This window comes from Panthera leo, chromosome A3, assembly GCF_018350215.1.
Source record: "Panthera leo isolate Ple1 chromosome A3, P.leo_Ple1_pat1.1, whole genome shotgun sequence".
Classification (NCBI taxonomy): Eukaryota; Metazoa; Chordata; class Mammalia; order Carnivora; family Felidae; genus Panthera; species Panthera leo.
The window spans coordinates 11,852,327-11,871,573 of NC_056681.1; the positions used below are offsets into that span (position 1 = coordinate 11,852,327).

A 19,247-nucleotide genomic window follows, 5' to 3' on the forward strand; every position below is an offset into this window, starting at 1 on the left:
CCCATCCTTTCTCACCGCTGCACAGAATACCTTGCGTGACTGCCACAGCTTATCCTGGAGAGAAACATTTAGCTTGTTTCTAATCATGTGCTATTGCAAATATTCTTACAGGTGTCTCCTGGGGCAAGAGTGTGTAAGAATTTCTCTAGGGCAGGCTTTTCTGTAAATGGCTGGGAAGTGAATATTTTCAGCTTTGGGAGCCAAGAGGCCAAAAAAAAAAAAAAAAAAAAAAAAGTTAACGTCAGTACTTATGTAACAAGAGAGAAAAAATTTCCGTAATTTAAAAAAAACTGAATTTTATGCCCATCGTGGGGCCTGAACTCATGGTCCTGAGATCCAGAGTCACATGCTCTACTGACTGAGCCAGCCAGGTGCCCCTCTATGAATTTTTTTTTTATATGTTGACTTATTCTTGAAAGAACGAGAGCCAGAGTGTGAGTGGGAAAGAGGCAGAGAGAGAGGGACGCACAGAATCTGAAGCAGGCTCCAGGCTCCGAGCTGTCAGCAGAGCCCAATGCGGGGCTCGAACCCATTAACTACGAGGTATGACCTGAGCTGAAGTCAGACGCTTAAACTGAGCCACCCAGGCACCCCCATGAAAAAAAATTTTTTTTTAATTTTTTTTTTTTAATGTTTATTTTATTATTTTTGAGACAGAGACAGAGCATGAACAGGGGAGGGGCAGAGAGAGACGGAGACACAGAATCGGAAGCAGGCTCCAGGCTCTGAGCCATCAGCCCAGAGCCTGATGCGGGGCTCGAACTCACAGACCGTGAGATCGTGACCTGAGCCGAAGTCGGACGCTTAACCGACTGAGCCACTCAGGCGCCCCGAAAAAAAAATTTTTTAATGCTTATTTATTTTTGAGCGAGAAAGAGAGACAGAGTGCAAGCGGGGGGAAGGGGCACAGAGAGAGGGAGACACAGAATCCAAAGGAGGCTCCAGGCTCTGAGCTGTCAGCATGGAGCCTGACACGGGGCTCGAACCCACGAACTGCGAGGTCATGACCTGAGCCGAAGTTGGATGCTCAACCGACTGAGCCTCCCAGGCATCTCCCAGCCTATGAATTTTTAACTAAAAAATGCAAAGCTTTATTATGTGGGTATTGAAATTTGAATTTCCTATCATTTTCATGTCATGAAATATTCTTGTGAATTTTTCTTCAACTACTTGAAGATGTTAAAAACCATTCTTCACTCTCTGGTGAAGTGCCTGGGATCAGGACAGGCCATCCTGCCTGCTTTCACTATTACATGTTTTGTGTCTGAGCCTGTTACCATAAGCAGCTTTGGATGCCTTTTGGAAGGGTGAGGGGGTAAAAACGAACGGAAGCTCCAGGCTTCCCACAGGTTAACGCCACCACCTTCCACAGAGCCTCCTCCAGCTGTGTGTGTGGATCGAGAACCTGGAGGACGGACCCGCGTGTTCCTGGTTTCACCGCCCGGCAGAGGCCCGTCGGGGCTGATCTGCTGTCCCAGGCGCCAGGAGACCGGTAGCCCAGGGAGCCCTGGGGAGGATGGGTCCCTAGCCCCCCCCCGCGGGGAGAAGCGGCCGTGGGCCGGCGGGAGGCTAGGCCTCCGGGCTCCTCGCTAAGGGCTGGGGGCAGGAATCAGGCCCGGGTCTGCGACACGTCTGCTGCTGGCCCCCGAGTTTGGTAGGTGGTGACACAGCTGAGTCCCATGTATTTGCGAAGCCACCTGAACACGAACACAGGAACTGGCTCTGATTCAGCAGCGTCCGTTTTTATTTCTAAATAAGTATCCAGTGACATTACTGTTTGCCATCCGCTTCTGAATTCTTTAAAGAGTCCAGTGAGGTGAAGCAGGGGCTCCGGCAGAGCAGCTACAGGCGCCCCATCTCTGACCTACCTCCCCCCCCCCCCCCCCATCCCATCTCATCGACAGGAGCAGCAAATCCTTTCTCAGGAACCAGGACCTGACAGATACCTCTTACGACTTACGTGGCATGGGGTAGGACAAAGGATAAGCCTGACCTTCGCCAAAGTCTCAAAACAAATAAAAAAGCAGCACTGTAAACATTCCTTCGTTTTTACAAAGAAAGTTACTCAAAAGAATTCAAACTTCTGATTAACCTTGAGAACAACTCAAGCTTGGCACAGGCTGGGCTGGAGAAAACATTAAAGCCTCGGGTGAGCCACCAACCTCAAAGCCCCGAAGCGAGTGACAAGCCTTCCCGGGCCGGTAGCGGGAAGGCTCCTCAGAGCAGGGCCGGGGCTTCGAGAAGGGAGCGCCAAGAACGTGCTGACGTGGCTCTTCCACGTGGCTGCCAGGCTCCTGGGAGCACAGGCTCGCGAAGGTGACGGGTGACCTTTCCCTCCTGAGCAACCGTCTGCACGTTCCCCGTCCGGTCACGCGGCCCAGGCTCCTGCAGCTGCTCCTGAGGGCACGCGGTGCTCTCACCCCCAGTCGGGCCCGTCCGTCCGCGCAGAGCCGCCTGGGAGACCGACTCGCCGGTGAGAGAGGCCAAGTACGTTTTCTCCCTCCGGGACCACGTTGGCTGGGGCGGGAAAGTGAAAAAATGGGGTGGGCAGTGGGATGGGACGGCCCAGGGGAAACATAAAGGCAGCCTTCTTCTGTCACGTGGCCAACAGCAACAGAAGCTCTTGAATGTCTGACTCCATCTGCGTGAGAAATCGCAGGAACCCAAATGGAAGGCAGGGTGGCTACTTGGCTGTTTAAGGCTTTCCTCTCACAGGGGTGTTTGCATTTCAGACGTATCGCCTAGGGCTTTGGAGACGGAGTTCCTGGTACATACAGCAGCTTCTTAATGATTCTGGCTGCTGTTTTGGGAACGGTTCAGATTTGGTTTCCTACCGTCAACCAGCAGGAGAAACAGGGGTACGTGTTCTGGAGGGAATAGGGGAGGATCAGGGTGCCTTTTTTCTCTCTCTCTCTCTTTTTTGCATTTAAAGTCCTAATTAATGGCAGATCATTGATGCTGATTCCTCCTTGCACTTGAATCAGGGACCAGTTCTAAGGCCTGAACCTTTGACATCTGTAACTCGGATGAGGAGAAGCTGGCCGCCACCCTGCCCCACCCTCAGCCTCCCCACCAAAGCAGAAGTGGGATCCCGGCTGTGGCCACCCCGCTGAGGACTCTGCCAAATGTGCGGGCCCCTGTGGGAATGTGGAACCGAGACCCCCCGAGGCCAGAGGCCAAGTCTGTAGCTCTGACATAGGTTCCGAGGGGAGGAGGAGCCCCACTCACGAATCTCTCCACATTCCATGGCACACAAAGGAATCTGCAGGCAAACCAGGACCCCCCCTAGGCTGACTTAGGGTCCTCTGGGATCACCGACATTATGGTGTCCCAGGCCCTGCCCCTTGGCCTTACACCAGCCAAGGCCTGGCCAGCATTTCCACTGTGAAGAGAGGTAGCTGGCCTGGGTGCGGGAGGTTTGTGCTTCTGCTGCTGGGCTCAGTGAGCACCACACTGTGGAACTGAGCCACCTTCCTCCTGCCTGGCCCTGGCTTAGCCTAGCCCAAAACTTGATCTCTGGGGGACCTAGGGCAAGCCGCCTCCTTTCCCCGTAACACCCACACCACAAGCTTCGGGGTACGGTTGTTCCCAGGAGTCCTACAACGACAGGCCATGTGACTTATTTCAAGAGTTCAAAATCGCTAGGCCTGCTGTGGGGGGGGGGGGGGGCGCTTTTGGTGGGGGGGTGCTTGCTGCCACATGGCTCCCCAAGGCAAGCACCTTCTAGTTCACTGGCTAACTAGCTGACTGGCCAGCTTCCCCAGAGGCCCTCACTGACTTTACAGCCTTCACCTCACCCTAAAGTGTGACCTTGTCTATGTGCTGTGGCTTCCCTGTCCCACGGCTTAGACCCAGAACGAAGTAAATTTGTGGGAAATTGGAGTTATGCTGGATATTTTTTTTAATCGACTAGGCATTTACTGCCCCCAATAGTAGAATTATTAGGTACGCTAAAGGTAGCCAACAGCACATTTCTGATTCTCAGGCAAAGACACTTTTAAAAATCCACCAGGAAAACCCATCTCCATGATATGGATGGGAAAACCCATCTCCTACATAGGGCACACACCTGTCCTCGTGGGAATGCTCTCCAGCCTGCCAAACCTCCCTTAGCCAGCGGGGGGCAGAAGACCCATCACAGGAGACCCATGCTGGTGCTGGTAACTGCCAGGAAAGGTGCCCCCTGCCCACTGAGCCAGGCCCTGGGGACTTTCCACCCCGGGGACCCTTCTCTACTTCAGTGTCGTTTTCAGGTCTCAGCTAAAAGCGGGAGGCCAGATGGGACCTGGTGACCAGGGGCAGTCTGAATCGAGGAGATCCTGTTTTCACTGCTATTATCTATGAACTCACAGCCCCCTCCCCACTAAATTTTCTGGTAAACTATTGAGTTTGCAATGCAAGTTGCACTTCTGAGATCACACCCTGAATTTCAAGGAAGAAAGATTACTTATGGGTTTGGGAATGAGAGAACACTCTAGTCGGGGATCCCTGCCCACCTCCCTCCAGGGGTGGACAAGGTCCCCTCCCTCTTTGACCTCTTCTTTTACTCTTCCCCTAAAAGCAAGTAGGACATGATGGAGGCCAGAATTACGATGGCATTACTCCTCCAGGGAAGGTATGAGGCGGAGTAAAATGCTCCTGTTTGGCTTAAATTAAGGGGTTAAAGTAGGAGATTACAAAAAGAGAAGTGGCCATATTTTAACCCTATCAAGTACAGATTTACTTTTCACGCATAGAAAGGAAACCATATGCTTCCAGCCTGACAGGCCTCACTCTTTCGGGAAAGGGGAAGGGGTCTGGGCAGCAGAGACCTGCCGAGTTCAGTCCTTGCTAACGTCCAGAGCCCTGCCGCCTGAGGCAGAAGAGATGGAAACATACGTGCTGCCAGCCCAGGGTCCGTGCTGGCCCACGGTGTCCCCACAGAGAACCAAGGAACGCACGTGATGAAGCAAGCCATGCCAGAGGGTGCCGAGTCCCAAGGCAGGGACCCTGAGCCACATAGGGGATTTGCCACCGGCCCACAGATGGGTGAAGGCTAGCAGCTGTGAGGCGCGGATGTGAAAGTCAGTGACCGCTTCATCTGGACACGATGGGCGGCTCCCCCTGCTAGACGGCCCAGGGGCCGGGACCACGGGGACAGGGCAGGGGGTGTGCACGGGGGCGAGTCCCGGGTGGGGGCAGCAGGGAGGAGCGCAGGGGGCTGCCGCTCTGGCCCCTGCTCCAGTTCTTGGGCGAGCTGGGACCCAAGATGGAAAAGAACTGGGAGAGGGAAGGAGGGGGTAGCAGGTAAACAGTGGGCAGACTGCGTGGAGCCCAGGAAATGGGGCCTATGGACAATAAGGTCCACCGAGTGAGGGAGGTAACTGCTAGGCTCTCACTACTTCGTAAAAGTGCATGAATTTAAGCTCAATTAGAAGACAGCAGATGCCGGCCTGCATAAGCCCTGTAACGCTAGCCTCTCCCTCCAGAGGGCGCTCTGACCCCACAGACTAGGCTTCCTCACCCCAAAACCCAAGCTTCCAATGGGGCTTTAGAGAAGGGCCCACGTGCCCCTGCTCCGCACCGGCGTGAACATTCACCGTATTCCCAGAGAAGGGCAGCTACTGCCTGCCACACAGGGAGACGGCCCGCGAGGGCCCAATCAGAGGTAATGAAGTTTGTCACTCGGTTTTTCTTTCTCAAGGAGTGCAAGCAACATCACAGAGGGGAGTGTGACATTTTCCAGATTTCGGAGCCCAGCGCTTAAGTCAGAATTGCTGCTGCTGAGGCCGGAGGCACCTCGATGACCAAGGGGAAACGGCTGGCTCCTCGCCCCGCCAGAACAGACACCCATCCCGGCCTCAGCAGGCGCTCCCGGGACGAAGGCCGTGGCTGGGAACGGCGGAAGCTGCGAGCCGGCGCTCCCCTGGCCGCCCCGGTCACGGCCGGGCTCCGCAGCGCCATTTCTCTCCTCACGCGCCGCAGCTCGGCGGAGGACTACTCGCCCTGGGTGCAGAAGAGGAGAATTTACCTGGACACGTGGTCCCTCTGATCTGCGAGCTGAGAAGCAACACGGCGAGCAGAGGTCCGGCTCAGTGAGGCCTGGGGGGATGACTGTTTCCGAAGCAGACGGCTGGCTCCGAGGGCCGGGGACGCCGGGTTTAGCCGGGTTTAAAAGGACCGTGGCCTTTGCTTCACCCCGCCTCCATCTGCCCTGAGGAGGCCGCCCGATGCAAGCAGCACCGGGGGCCTTCGCGGAGTGTCTGTCCCGGGAGCCGTGGGGGGGGGCCCGACGGGGCGCCCTGCTCCATCACAGCAGCTCCTGCTCGTCGTCTTCAGAGCCAGAGGGGCCCTGGCGCACCTCCTCGTACCACTTGTTGGTGAGGGTTTTCATCTGGATACGTCCGTGGTGGAGGTCCTGGGGCAGAAGACACAGCCAAGCCCTCATCAGTGGGTCTGGGTCAGGTCAGGGTTAGGGCTGAGGAAGGCGGGGCGGGGGGGGGGGGCTGCTTTATACCTCAGGGAGGCAGGGTACATGGCCACGGGCAATTTCAAAGTCTTAACGGACTAACTGAAGCTGGGATTTTTCTCTGTAGGGGTAAGATAACAGGGGGTGTCACTCAGAAGCCGGAGTAGGCGGCAGGATGGCGTGATGTTGAAAAACATGGCTTCTGGAATCAGACACACTGGGGCTCTGCTTCCACCTCTGCCATGTGTTAGCTGTGTGACCCCGGGTGGTTAGTTCACCTCTCTAGGCCTCAGTCTCCCCAGCGTCCAGTCAAAGAGCAGCTGCAGCCACGACACAAGATGTCGGGAGGCTGAAACGCAGCTACGATGATTAACGTCTGGCGCAACACCCGGCTCGGCAAGAGCTCCCACGCTGACGGCGATCATGACCGCCGGCGAGGGAAAGTGGCTCAGAAACAAGGTGGGGCCGGATGGCAGTTTCGGCAAAGCAGGCCCAAGCCGGTCCCCAGGAGACTGTGTCACTGTCACCCAGAGGACAGCTGTGCCCAGGGGGATGGACAAGAGCCCTAAGCCAATGCCCGAGGCCCCGCATGTTTGAAATTTTCAGCTCAGACTCAGTAGCCGATCAACGTCCTGAGTCTATCATCCAGGAAAACCAAACTGTTGACGAGTCTATTATTAAACTAGCGCTAAAAATGGCAGTGAAGGAAAAACAGCAGATGCTGAGTTCCACAGCGTATCCAGCTGCCGGCCTGGGGAGGGCCGAGTAGGGGGGAGCTGGCCCGGCCGGCTCCCCGCTGCCCACCTGCTCCTGGCCGCGGCAGGTCCTGAGGGAGGAAGGGGAGGGACCCTCAGCTGGGGGGCGCGGGCCAGTGTCCCACCTCCTGAGTTAGCCGCCGCGTGAAAAAGGGGTTCAGGTACTTGGCGTCCAGCCACACGAAGCCTTTGAGGTCCTGCCGCCTGATGTAGTGGGCTTCATACTCCTCCTCTGTGAGCTCCGACAAGTGCTCCGACTCGATGGTGTTGCCCTGCGGGGGGAGGGGAGGCGGTCTGAGGGTCATCAGCGGGCGTCTTCCTGGGGGGCCCCACACCACCCGGCCCATCCAGCGGCCCTTCGCTTCCGGCCACCAGTGTCCCCAGCCCTAACTGTGCTTTCGCATCAGTGCGGGGTGTCTGTGGCCAGCAAAGCGCCTCCTGGGAGCCCACGGGGAGGCGGAAAGGTTTGTGAAAACACGATGGATACCCAGGGATAAACCTGAATTACGAATAAACCAGAATTTATGTGTGGGCTGGGGTTTGGTCTGTAAGCTTTCCAGGGTGATTCTAATGTGCAGGCAGGACTGGGAACTGCCACCTAGGTTATTTCATTCCCAGAAAACGGAACAAGGGAGGCTCTTTCGTCATTTCTGCCCGTAGCTGCACCAGCTGTGGTTCTGCCCTGGGCCGGCGTCTCCTGGTCAGCGTGGGGGGCGGGGAACGGTCCTGGTGGGAGCCGGAGGGCAAGGAGAACAAGTAGCGTGGCAGGGCCGGTCTGGAGGGGGAGGCGGTGTCAGGTCACTGGATCTAGGTCAGCACCGCTCCAGGCCCCGGGCCCAGGCCAGGCCCGCCCTCCGCAGGGATGACCAAAGGCCACCAGAGTGTGAACGTAGCATCTGCTGCTCTGCTGGAGGACTGGCTCTGAAGCCACAGCCACGTGGCCTCCGCTGGCGGGCCCGGGCGGTGGTGCGGGTGCAGGAGGGGGGAGGGGCGTGGAGGGCACGTGGATGCGGTGGTTCTCAAACTCCGGCCGCATCAGCATCACCGGGAGGGCTTGGGAATCCACAAAACGCTGGGCCCCCCAGGCTCCCCCTCAGAATTCTGGTTCTGCGTGCGTGCGTAGGTGCTCAGGTCCTCAAATCGTGTCTCGTTTCCCCCTTTCCCAGCTACGGTGCAGGCCAAGCCCCTGCCCCCGACCCGGGCCCACGCGGCACTCACCATCTTCTCTGTCTTGCTGAGGTTGACGTCCTTCTTGTTCCGGCGGCGCGCCTTGGCGTCCTCGATGTCCATGAGGCGGATGAGGGGCATGGTGCTGCCGCCCAGCAGCAGGATGGTGAAGAGCACGATGATGATGGTGGTGGTGCCGATGAGCTGCCGCTTCTCCATGGGCTCCAGGTCCAGGTGCAGGCTCAGCGCGTAGGGGATGGCCCCCCGCAGGCCTGGGGGCAGGGGAGGGGGTCAGAGGGGATGCACAGGGAGGAGGGAGCTGCGTCACCGACCGGGCGCCCTGGCAATCCGGGCACGGCCCTGTTTCAGGCCGGCCGCACATTCTAACGCACCCCACTGCCGAGTGCGAGGTCCTCCCGTGAGGCTCAGGGGTGTGAGGAGAGCAGGCTGCAGAGAAGTGGGACCTGAGCTCATGCCACTCCCACCTCACAGGACGGCCGAGCAGCTCACAGGAGGTGACCTGTCCGGGCCACGAAGCCCCAGATGTGCATGCGGGAGAATTATCCAGCCTAGGGCTCACACTCCCCGTGTGTGTGCCAGGCCCTGTGCTAAGGGCTCTGCGCACACAATCTCGCTGGACTTCACAGGAGAGCCGGTAAAGCTGGTCCTCCATTTCTTCACGATAGATAGATAGATAGATAGATAGATAGTTAGATAGATGTGGAACTGAGACTGAGAAAGACATGTCCTCCCGGGGCCACACAAAGAAGGCAATTTGGCCAGCGGCCCCTGGTTCCTGAAGATGCTGCCCTTGCGCAGCTCCTGACAGGCTCGGGGCTGCTCTGCTGCTGGCCAGAGGCTGCTGGGAACTGCTTCATGAACTCTTCCCTTCTTCCTTCCTGGTGTGGTCCCCCGCAAGGCTGCTAGCTGGGCTGAAGGGCTGCACTGAAAACAGCACTTCCCGGCAAAATTCCTGGCTTGCCTGGTGCCAGAGAGGGGAGGTCCCGGGGAGGGGAGACCTCAGACAAGGACCCGTGAGATGGTGAGTGCCAGAAGAAGGGGGGAATGGGGGGGGCACACAGTGAAGGATCTGGTCCGGACACGGAGGCTGGAGCATCACAGCATGATGGGGGTGTGACCACAGGAGCAGTGTAGACCCAAGACGGGGACACAGCAGGGGGATGGCATTAAGAGAGACATGGAGAGTGGAAGCAACAGGCCACAGGGGCGAGCGGGAGGTGGGGTGGCCGAGGAAGAGAAGGGCACGGACGATGGTGGGGCGTCCTAGGAGTGGTCCAGGCACAGGGTCTGGAGTCTAGCTCCTGGATTTACCCCCTAATGCCCCGCTTTCCCCCAGGCCTCTCAGGTTAAAGCGAGAGACTCAACTCAACCTCTCAACCTGTCACACGGGATAAAAACAGGGCCTGCCAGGCTGGTGGCCTGAGGATAAAATGTCTTGGAACAGGACAGGTGCAGACACAGCAAACACTGAGTTAGCCACACGTTTGTTGTAATACACATTATTGTTTTCCATGGAAAGGGGATGCTGGAAAAGCAGCAGGTTGGGCAGAAAGGTAAGTTCAGTCCTAGACAATGAGATCGCAGTGTCTCCAAAGCATTGAAGGAGGATTTAGACGCAGGAGTCAGGATCTAAGCGCAAACAGCTCTGGGAGTATGGGAACTGCCGCAGGATGAGCGGGCCTGTGGGAACACAAGAGCAGCAGCGGGTCTGCGGCTGAATCCTGAGGAAGCCAATACTGAGGGGTCTGTAAAGGAGGGGAGGGAAACTGCAGAGACCCCAAAGGGAAAAGAGGGCAACCAGGAGCATGGCCCGGAGGCCCAGGGAAGAGGGTCTCCGGGCAGAAAGCAGGTCGGTGGGAAGAAGGAGCTCAAAGCCATGGAGCTGGGCTGGACCAGGGCTACCCAGGGCCCACCAGGTCTGGCTGCAGAAGGTCGCTGGTGACCTGGGCAAGGCCAAGTTCAGCCCCGTGAACAGGGGGTGACAGAGTGAAGCAAACAGGTGAGGACAGCCCGCTTAAAGAGGTCTGGCTGTGATGGGAGACGGGAAGCAGCTGGAGGGGGTGTGTGGGAGGGATCTGGGTTGAAGTTGCTGGGTTTTTAGAGGCAAAGAGAAGAATCTTCAAGAGTTTCAATGATGATGCTTCAGTAGAGACAGAGGTTGAGGATCCAGCAAAGAGAGGGTGAAAATCTGTGGGGAGGGGGCTCAGAAAACCGCTGGGGCCAACAGCCCTCACTGTTTAAAGCAGCACGCCCCGTGCCCACAGAGGTCTCTTAGCCTGCGCCCCTCTCCCACGAAGCTCACGTAACATGTAAAATATCTGATACAACATCTCTTAGATGTTCTTTGAAATCAACTACTTTACAAAAACTTTTTTCTCACTGGCAAGAAAGATCGAGAAAAAAGTTTCTCTCGCTCTGCATACATACATACCTCGCACAGACACACATAAATATTTTAAACAAGGCCTTTTGAAAGAGGAGAGAAATCTGTGAGGAATTATAGATAATGCTGTTGAGTAGAGAACAGCTTATAAGGCATGTTGCTATACCCTGACCCACGTGGAATATTTAAATTATATTATTTAAATAAGAAAGTACAAAGAGCTGGACATATTGCTCAAAAACAAATTTAAAGATGCCTAAGGAGCCAGTTCATTAGGTACCAAATAGGAAATCATTCCCATCCTTTAAAAGGTAGAGGAATTTGCACAGAAACTAAAATGTTCCAATCGACTCTCAGAACTCAGTGACTAAATTAAAAAAATATCCAAACCCAGCCTGTACTGGCAAAAAAGTTTAAACAAACTTTTTTATTTTGAGCCCTTCGTTACTTGCAGGCTGGTGAGAGCTGCGCCTCGAATCTCACCCGGGCGGCCCTGTCTGTCCAGAGGAGCAGGGACAGAGAGACAGGAAATGCTGGCTCTGCCTCCTGTCGTCCCCCGACTCAAGTCCTTTGCCCTCGAGCCTGAGCCTCCTCACGTGTGGAGGAGATGTGCACTCTACCCATTTACTCATGGCACCGAGGCTGTGAGGGGTCCTGTCTGCAAGGGACTCGCCCGGGGCCTGGGTTACAGTAGGTGCTTGTTAAGCGGGAGCTCGTATGGTTTTTGCCTTCTGAGGCCTGCTCATCGTCAAAGGGCTCTCTCTACACGACGTGTGCCTTTATACGACGTATTTTCCTTCCACTGTTCATTCAGCATTGGACTTACCACTAAACCACATGATGAACATCATCTTCGGTGTGATTTTATGATCACGGAAGAAATTCAGGAGGTAGGAAAGAGGGAAAATGTTCACCGCTCTGGCAAACAGTACAAGTACCTGTGAATAACAACCAACTAAGTCTCAGAAACCTCTGGTCTTCCAAGTTTAAGCTTGTTGAAGCTAACACAGATCTTGTGACACGCCCGTAATAAACACAGCCTTCCCCTTGGCCATGAGAGACATGAATGACAGTGCTAGGCAGAGACCCAGCTGGGGCGTGCCGCTCTAGACGCCAGTGTCTAGGAGTCTGGGAAAGGGTAGCACTTTGTACGTTACGTTTCCGTAGCCAGAAAGAGACGACTAACAAGGCATCAAAGCCGGCTTTCGTTACGAGAGCAGAACAAAGCTGAATGGCAAGAGGCCATGCCAAACTATCCAGAGATTAATTTAGGGGCAATCTCACTCCCCCCAAGGTGCTCCGCCATGGGACGGGCCTGCGCTAATCATTCCCAATGGGCTAGCTCTGGAGGGACAGACAAGGTGCTCCTCACCCTCCCGTGGGTGCCCCACTCCTCAGGGAAAGGAGTGATCACTGAGAAGGGCCCATGTAATGCTTCTCGTAAATGCTGCTCTCCAAGAAAAAGGAATGTGTAGGTATGTTCTAGAAGGAGGTCACACACACCCTGTCTGGTCAGTTGCTTGCCATGGCTTTTGGCTCCTAACCATCTCCAGAGTCGGTCTTAACAAAATACAGCTTTAGATAAGGTTGAAATCTTTTCTAAGTGGATACCTAGCACTACTATTAATTTGCTCTCTTTGTTTTCATCTTGGTTCTCACTAAACTAACTTAAAATAGCATACGTACGATACACACGTGTACATTCGGTAGACTCTAAGTTTATTCTTTTAACAAGCACAAACAGCCTGCTTTGGACCGTGTGCCTCGGATGGCCGAGTTAATAACAATGGCTCCCAATCATGTAACATTTCTATGTCAGACACTGTGCTAAGCATTTTCTATGCATTCTATCCTGTTCAGTTTAGATCCCTGCAATATGCTTATGAAGCAGGTATTACTGTGTCCATTTCAGGAGTAAGCAGAGACAGAGAAGTTAAGTAACAGGTCCAAGCTGACCCAGGCAGGACGTTGTGGAGCCATGTCCCAAACCTGGTCAGCCCCGACAGCCCGTGCCCCTGACCACTGAGTGAGCGGAAGGTGACCCGTCTGAATAGCACGGGGAAGCCTCCGGCAACGGTGGGGGAGCCCCAGCTCCCCCTCCGGAGCACCTTCCCTTTTTCCCTTGGCTCGCAGCCCACGGCTGAGAGAGCCATCTCGTTTCACCCACTGAAATCTGATCTTTCGTTCCCGCACTTGGGTTTCGGGTTTGACCACATGTGGCCCCTTTTACCCAGGGACCACACTGAAGGCTGCTATACTTTCTGTAAATGGCTCTTGCTGCTGTTCTCTCTGTCCTGAAACCTGAGTTCGGAGGACACATAACAGTGACAAAAGCAAAGGGCTCTTGCTGCAAGGAGAAACACTTTTCCTCAGGGTTCTTTAGCTTCTCTGTGCCTCAGTTTCCCCCCATGCCAAACAGGTAGGCCTCACTGGTTTGCACACGGTAGGTGAAAGTGCTAAAAAAAAGCCTGCCTCTCAACAGCTGGGTTTTGTTAAGTGGCATTGGTAATAAAAGCGAACTGAAGATGAATTATGATAATTCAGCAACAACAAGGTGTGTTCTCACATGTCTTAAATTAACAGTGGATCTAAAAGGACAACAAAGATGAAATTAGGGATTACAGTATGAATCAGCAGGCGGGCCTATGGGAGGTGAGCTCACACCAAGGGAAGGCAGGCCTGGGAGCGCCAGGCTAAATGCCCACATGTTAGAAGCCATTCATGTCACTTCCATCAGACGCCCGAGGGAGCTGGACCTTTGTTTTAAATGCTAAACATTTATTCTCCCCCACTCCATTCTCCAAAAGATTTTATTCTACTGTGAATGATTAAACTTTTCTTTTCCCTTTTTAAAGGTATATTTTAATTTGTCTCCTCCCGCCGCCTCGAGTCCACTGATAAGTTTCCCAAACCTTCTGAATCGTAAGAATCACCTGGGATGACTGTTCTGGGTGAACCTCCGGGGAGGTAAGGGCCTGGTAATCTTTACTTCATACAAGTGTCCAAGGTCACGTTCCAAAATGGACACATTGGAAGAAAATTACAGTAATAAGTAAATATATGCGTTATAAATTATCCAGAAAAAGCAGAAAAGAAAATCATCCCCAATTCTATAACCACCGTGAACATTGAGCTATATCTTTTAACATGGTTTTTGTTTCTATGCATGATGTTTTTACATGGTTATGGTCAATTATGTGTTCCAATTCTGAGATCTGCTTTTACCACCAGAGAAAACAGATAAACTTTTACTTTTTAGACAATACCATAAATTCAAGGCCGTTTAAAATTTAAAAAGAAGTAAAAATTCATTCCCAGGGATATTCATTCACTTAATTCCATCCCTTTTCCTGTTATTGTATGTTTGTGATTTTTTAACAAAAGAAACTTTAAACAGAAGAGTGTCTATGTAGCTGTTGACCTTGAACAGTTAACAGTTACATAAATGAATCCAGAACATGTGGCTATTGATCTACAAATAAGTAATTAAATAAAAAACAAGGAAAATACTTACTATGCACCAGATGACAAAGGAAATTTCAAACTTGTGAGGGAAACTAAAAATGGACAGGCCAAGAAATGCAAACACACATGTTTCTGAAACAAACCAAAGAATGGATTATTCAGCCCCAACTATTTTCTTCTAACACAGTACTAAATTGTTAAGCAAGCAAACATTTCACGGCGAGTGAGAGTCCGCTGTAACACTCTGCTTATTTTTTGGAAAATGCCACGGCCGAGATCCTGGTGGAACGTGTGCCTGGCGTCTTCCGTTCTTCCCTCTCACACACACAACCCGCGCTTGTTCAGAATCTCCCCAGGCAGTGGGTCAACTGTCAAACGCATGCAAATCAATACTCTCCCGCCCGGGAAGATGATGAACACACGAACTTGTCTATTTGTCGAACACTGTGATTAGCAAGGATCACGACTACAGCAGAGCGGCAAAAATTCGGAGCAAATGGCCGCAGACACCACATAACTAATGTGGCAAGGGCCCTCTGCCGACTTCCTTGCCGGGGCGGACTGAGCTAAATGCTCGACCTCGCGTAGTTAATGCCGCCACAGGGTTGGGAAGATGGCTTAGGCCCGCAGGGTCTGCAGCAAGGAGGGTATTTCCAACTCTTGGCTTCACCCCTCAAGTCAGAAAGAGTCTGACACCTACTGTCTGTGCAAGCAGGCACTTGTATATCCCAAGAAAAAGCATCGTATGAATTTCCAGCACTAGTCTCCCTGCTCAACCTGTGGTGTCCCCCAGAATAGTCTAATAATCAGGGAGACAAAGACTGCATTTTAAAATAGCTGAACATCCTACAACAGAGGCTGTTTTAAAACATTTCAGCCACGTTTTTCCTCCAAACGTGTCTCTTTTTAAAGCAAGTGCACAAGCTGCTCCCACCCTTCTCCCTGAATTTTTTTCTTATCTAATAAACATTTTTGTGATCTTTCCAAATAAGCTCATTTAGAACCTACTCAGATCTATGTTACGCTTTTCCCTGGCAGCACACATTCCATTATATCGGTATGTCACGGCTCATTTCACAAAGCCTCCACCAATAGATACTTAAGCTGTTTCTGTTTCTGCTGTTACCAGTTATGACAAATGTCCAGGCTAAATTCCTGATGGGAGCACTGCTGGGTCAAAGAGCATACGGCTCTGAAACCCAGAAGATGGCATCAGTGCCCACGCCTGTCAGTGGGGCCTGCGTTCCATATGCCCACGGTAGAAGTGGGTATTAGCAAACCAAAGGCGTGCCAGTCCGATGGGTACAAAATAGATGGGTGTTTTGCTTTATATTACTTTAACTGTGAGAGTCAGGCTCAGCGTCCCTGGCTAGGACTTTGTGAGTCGGACGTTGTGGAAAAAAGAGCCCCCCCGGACCAGGAAGAGACAGACCTGGATTCCAGAATCAATTCTTAACCGCGGGCAGGTCATCTGACCTCTGGGCATGTGAACCCCCTGGGCTGCAGAAGGAAGCCTCTGCACGGCCTGGCCCTGCCTCCCAGCACGTGACGGTGTGGCGCCTGTGCTTGGAAATGAGAGGAACCCCGCCGCAGCGCCAGGCAGATGCTGGCGATGATGCCAGGGCCCTGCCACCCGGGAAGCCGGAGGGGAGGGACCGTGTGAGCGTGCGTCCTTTGCTGCCAGCTCTTAACCAGGGAGGAGGCAGGGAGGTACAGAGTGTGGGGGAGCAAGAGCTCACACTGAAACTGTCTGACAGAAACAGTCCTCACAGCGGGCCCCGCCCAACAGAGCATCAGTGTGCCAGCTCCCGGATCATGTCCTTCAAGCCGCTCTAGCGGAAAAGGGGCCTGTGGACAGGTTGGGGAAATGCTCTAACTATACTCCCCACCCCCCTCCTCAGTAACTCAAGATGCTCCTGCAGCTCACAAGCTGAAACTGTATTTTCCCCAGGATTTTCCAGACTCTTGTCGGACTGGGAAGTCTCGTCCCACCTAACCCTCACCAATGCCAGTGCCAAGGAACACATTTTTGGGACTGTCACTTTGAAACATTACAAACATATGCGTCTCATTATTTTTAGTCTTAAAATTGTAGGCCATCAAATGTTCCAGAAAGTTCTCAGGAGTTAGGTTTACATTATGGAATCTGAAAGCCAGGGTAACAAACAAAAGATAAGGGAGCGCAGTATGTGGCTCTGAGGAATTCTGCTGTCTCTCCCGAGAGGGAGAATCTGAGGCCTCCTGCATCAGGGTGTGGCAGAGCAGTGAGCTGTGGGCAGGCCTGCGCAGAACCACACAGAGCAGAACTCACCGCACAGGAAGGCCACGGTCCGCAGGGTTTGCTGCATGAGGATCTGGGTGACCGGGGACAGGTTATGGTGCGTGTAGTGGGACATCACAATGCCCGAGAACAGGATGGCCATGATGCCTAGCGAGGGAGCAAGAGGCAAGCAGACATGAGGAGAGCAGAAAAGCACCTGCTACGTGATACGCAAACAATATCACACTTTTCTACAAGTCACTGGACCCTCTGGGATTACGTGTTTTCAGAAAAAAAAAAAAGGCAAAAAATAGAATAGCTGGGGCCTCCCAGAGGCTGTAGAGAAATGCTAAAGGCCCCCCTCTCCAGCAGCTTCCTTCCCGAGGCTGGGTGACCTCAGGCCAAGCTTCTTCCCCTCTCCAAGCCCCAGTTTTCTCATCTGGACACTGGGATTAACACCACCCACTCATGGAGCTGTCAGAGGGGAACGGGGACAAGCCACGTACAGTGCCCATCACAGGACCAGGGCCGAACAGGCGTGAGCTGTCTGCATCACCCATGGAGAGAAGGGGTGCAGGTGAACCACTCTTGGGGAAGAAAGGGAGCACGAGAATGGATGTGGAGAATGGGTGGATTTTTATTTAATTTTTAATTTTCCCATAATCACCAGGAGTTACTCCTATAATATAAACAGAGAAGAATGACAATAAAAGGCTATGTGTCTTTTCTTAAAAAAAATTTTTTTTTGAACATTTATTCATTTTTGACAGAGACAGAGTGTGGGTGGGAGAGGGGCAGAGAGCGAGAGAGAGACACACAGAATCCGAAGCAGGCTCCAGGCTCCAAGCTGTCAGCACAGAGCCCGACACGGGCTCGAACACACGAACCGTGCGATCATGATCTGAGCTGAAGTTGGACGCTCAGCCAACTGAGCCACCCAGGCGCCCCTGTGTCCTTTGTCTAAAGTTCCACAAGACAGTCCACCCCTTCTACTGGTCACTCAGGACTGATCTCTGCATCTGCCCACTGCCCCTCACTACTCCCCAAGCTCTGTGCTTGGGTTACCTCTCAGTGCTGCCCTCTGCCTCCGCAGCAGAAAGGGGGTCTCGTCTTCATGTAAGGAAGCTGAGGTTTTTACAAAGGCATTAAATAAGGTGCCCAAATGTATGAATTACAAGTCAAAATTTATACGCAAAATTTTAACTCAGTCCTGCCACTCTGTAGACAGACAGGGATTACTGGCTGACTCCCCATTTGGAAAAGGGTGATCACAGAACTGCATCGGAGACATTTCAAGGGCTCAGCCTGTGGTCTAAACAATACCTCCAAATACAGGCAGGCCCCCTCTGTGTGCGGCACACCAGGCACTGCTGGCCTGAGGGAGAGCCGCGGCAGAGCCAGGTTATTTCCCAGTTCTCTTGGGAAACAGCAAATTCCTTTGCTCTTTCATTCTTTCCTACAGAGGAGGCTGGGCAGGAAAATTCCAGCAATGTTTCCCATAAGGCACACCTGGCAAGATGGGACAGGGAAAGGGGAGGACGGGCGACAGCTTTCCTTGCTCCTCAAGGGCACCGAGAGGACTCTGCAGGTCAAGAGTCGCTCTGAACCACTGCTCCGCTAGATAAGACACACACAAGAAAGCCTCCAGCTGTTGTCCCAGTCCGCTCCTGCAGGTGACCTTCCAGACTGCTGACCCTTTCTGACGCTGCAACAAAACAGTGAAGGCAAAGCAACGTGAAAAAGGGGAGAGACCAGAGGCTGGGTGTGGGACTCCACTGAACAGCTGCGAGACTGCCCACACCTGTTCAGCCCTGGTCCTGTGACGGGCACTGTACATGGCTTGTCCTCACTAGCCCCTGATGGTTCCATGAGTGGGTGCTGTCAGTCCCAATGTCCAGATGAGAAAACTGAGGCTCAATCACGAACAGAGGCACAGACACACTTCAGTTTTTACGGACTTGAGCCTTAGCATCACAGTCCAGCGGCAAAAGTTCCTAGCTTCTGGGCTTCCAAGGGGTTTTGTTTCACCAGTCTGCTTCGAGAAGGGTTATCAACTCACTGGCAAAGCTGAGACCTTGCAGTGCTCACCTTGAAGTAAAGGTCAGCCCCAGAGGAGCCTGAGTCACGTTTGGGTTGTGACACGAGTGGGCTTCCACCGGCATTGTTGTCCCACCCACAGAGGTCATCACCACTCACTGGAGTCCCAACATTAAATGACAACTCCAAGAAAGCCAAAGGCTCTGGGAAGTCAGACGTGACAGCAGAATGTGGGAGCTGCCTTGGGACTTAATGCTGGCACCCGCTGCCAGAGCCCCAGGGACCTTTCCTGCCCACCCTCGGGCCCGTCCTGCCTCAGCGCTCTGCAGCAAGGGGACAAGCATAGCCCAGAAGGGGTCTGGCTGGCTTGCTCAGTCTGGCGCCCTAGGCCAGGGTTTGGAAACAGAATCTCTAGGGGCCAGACAATAAAAATAAAAATTAAAAAAGGGTGACCAGCACATGGGCGAAGAAGACACAAGCCCACCTACAAAGTTCTGATGGCAGCCCTGTGGGTGGGGGGCCTAAGTGCTGACCAGTCTCCCTTCTGGCTTTTTGAGAAATGCCAGAAATCTGTTTCTTATGGGAAATCTCCCAGCTTCTAATGACGACAACCGACTCAAATATTAACAACTTTTCCGTATAGATAAACAAACCCCATCTGGAGGGTGAATTTGGACCATATGAAAATGAGCCCTCTGTCCAATGCAAGAG

General features: G+C 53.3%; 1 protein-coding gene across 2 annotated transcripts in view; it reads right to left on the reverse strand.

Moving 5' to 3' along the window:
• Positions 1 to 1,723: 1,723 nt before the first annotated feature.
• SLC9A8 (solute carrier family 9 member A8) overlaps positions 1,724 to 19,247 on the reverse strand; it is a 70,381-nt gene continuing 52,857 nt past the window's right edge. For both annotated transcript variants that reach the window (XM_042930701.1, XM_042930700.1), the window contains 6 exons: positions 16,551 to 16,667; positions 14,289 to 14,371; positions 11,601 to 11,712; positions 8,422 to 8,642; positions 7,329 to 7,475; positions 1,724 to 6,397 (listed from right to left, as the gene is read on the reverse strand). In XM_042930701.1, the coding sequence (XP_042786635.1) occupies positions 6,290 to 6,397; positions 7,329 to 7,475; positions 8,422 to 8,642; positions 11,601 to 11,712; positions 14,289 to 14,371; positions 16,551 to 16,667 (788 nt within the window). In that variant the 3' untranslated portion in view covers positions 1,724 to 6,289. The remainder of the gene's footprint in view (positions 6,398 to 7,328; positions 7,476 to 8,421; positions 8,643 to 11,600; positions 11,713 to 14,288; positions 14,372 to 16,550; positions 16,668 to 19,247) is intronic.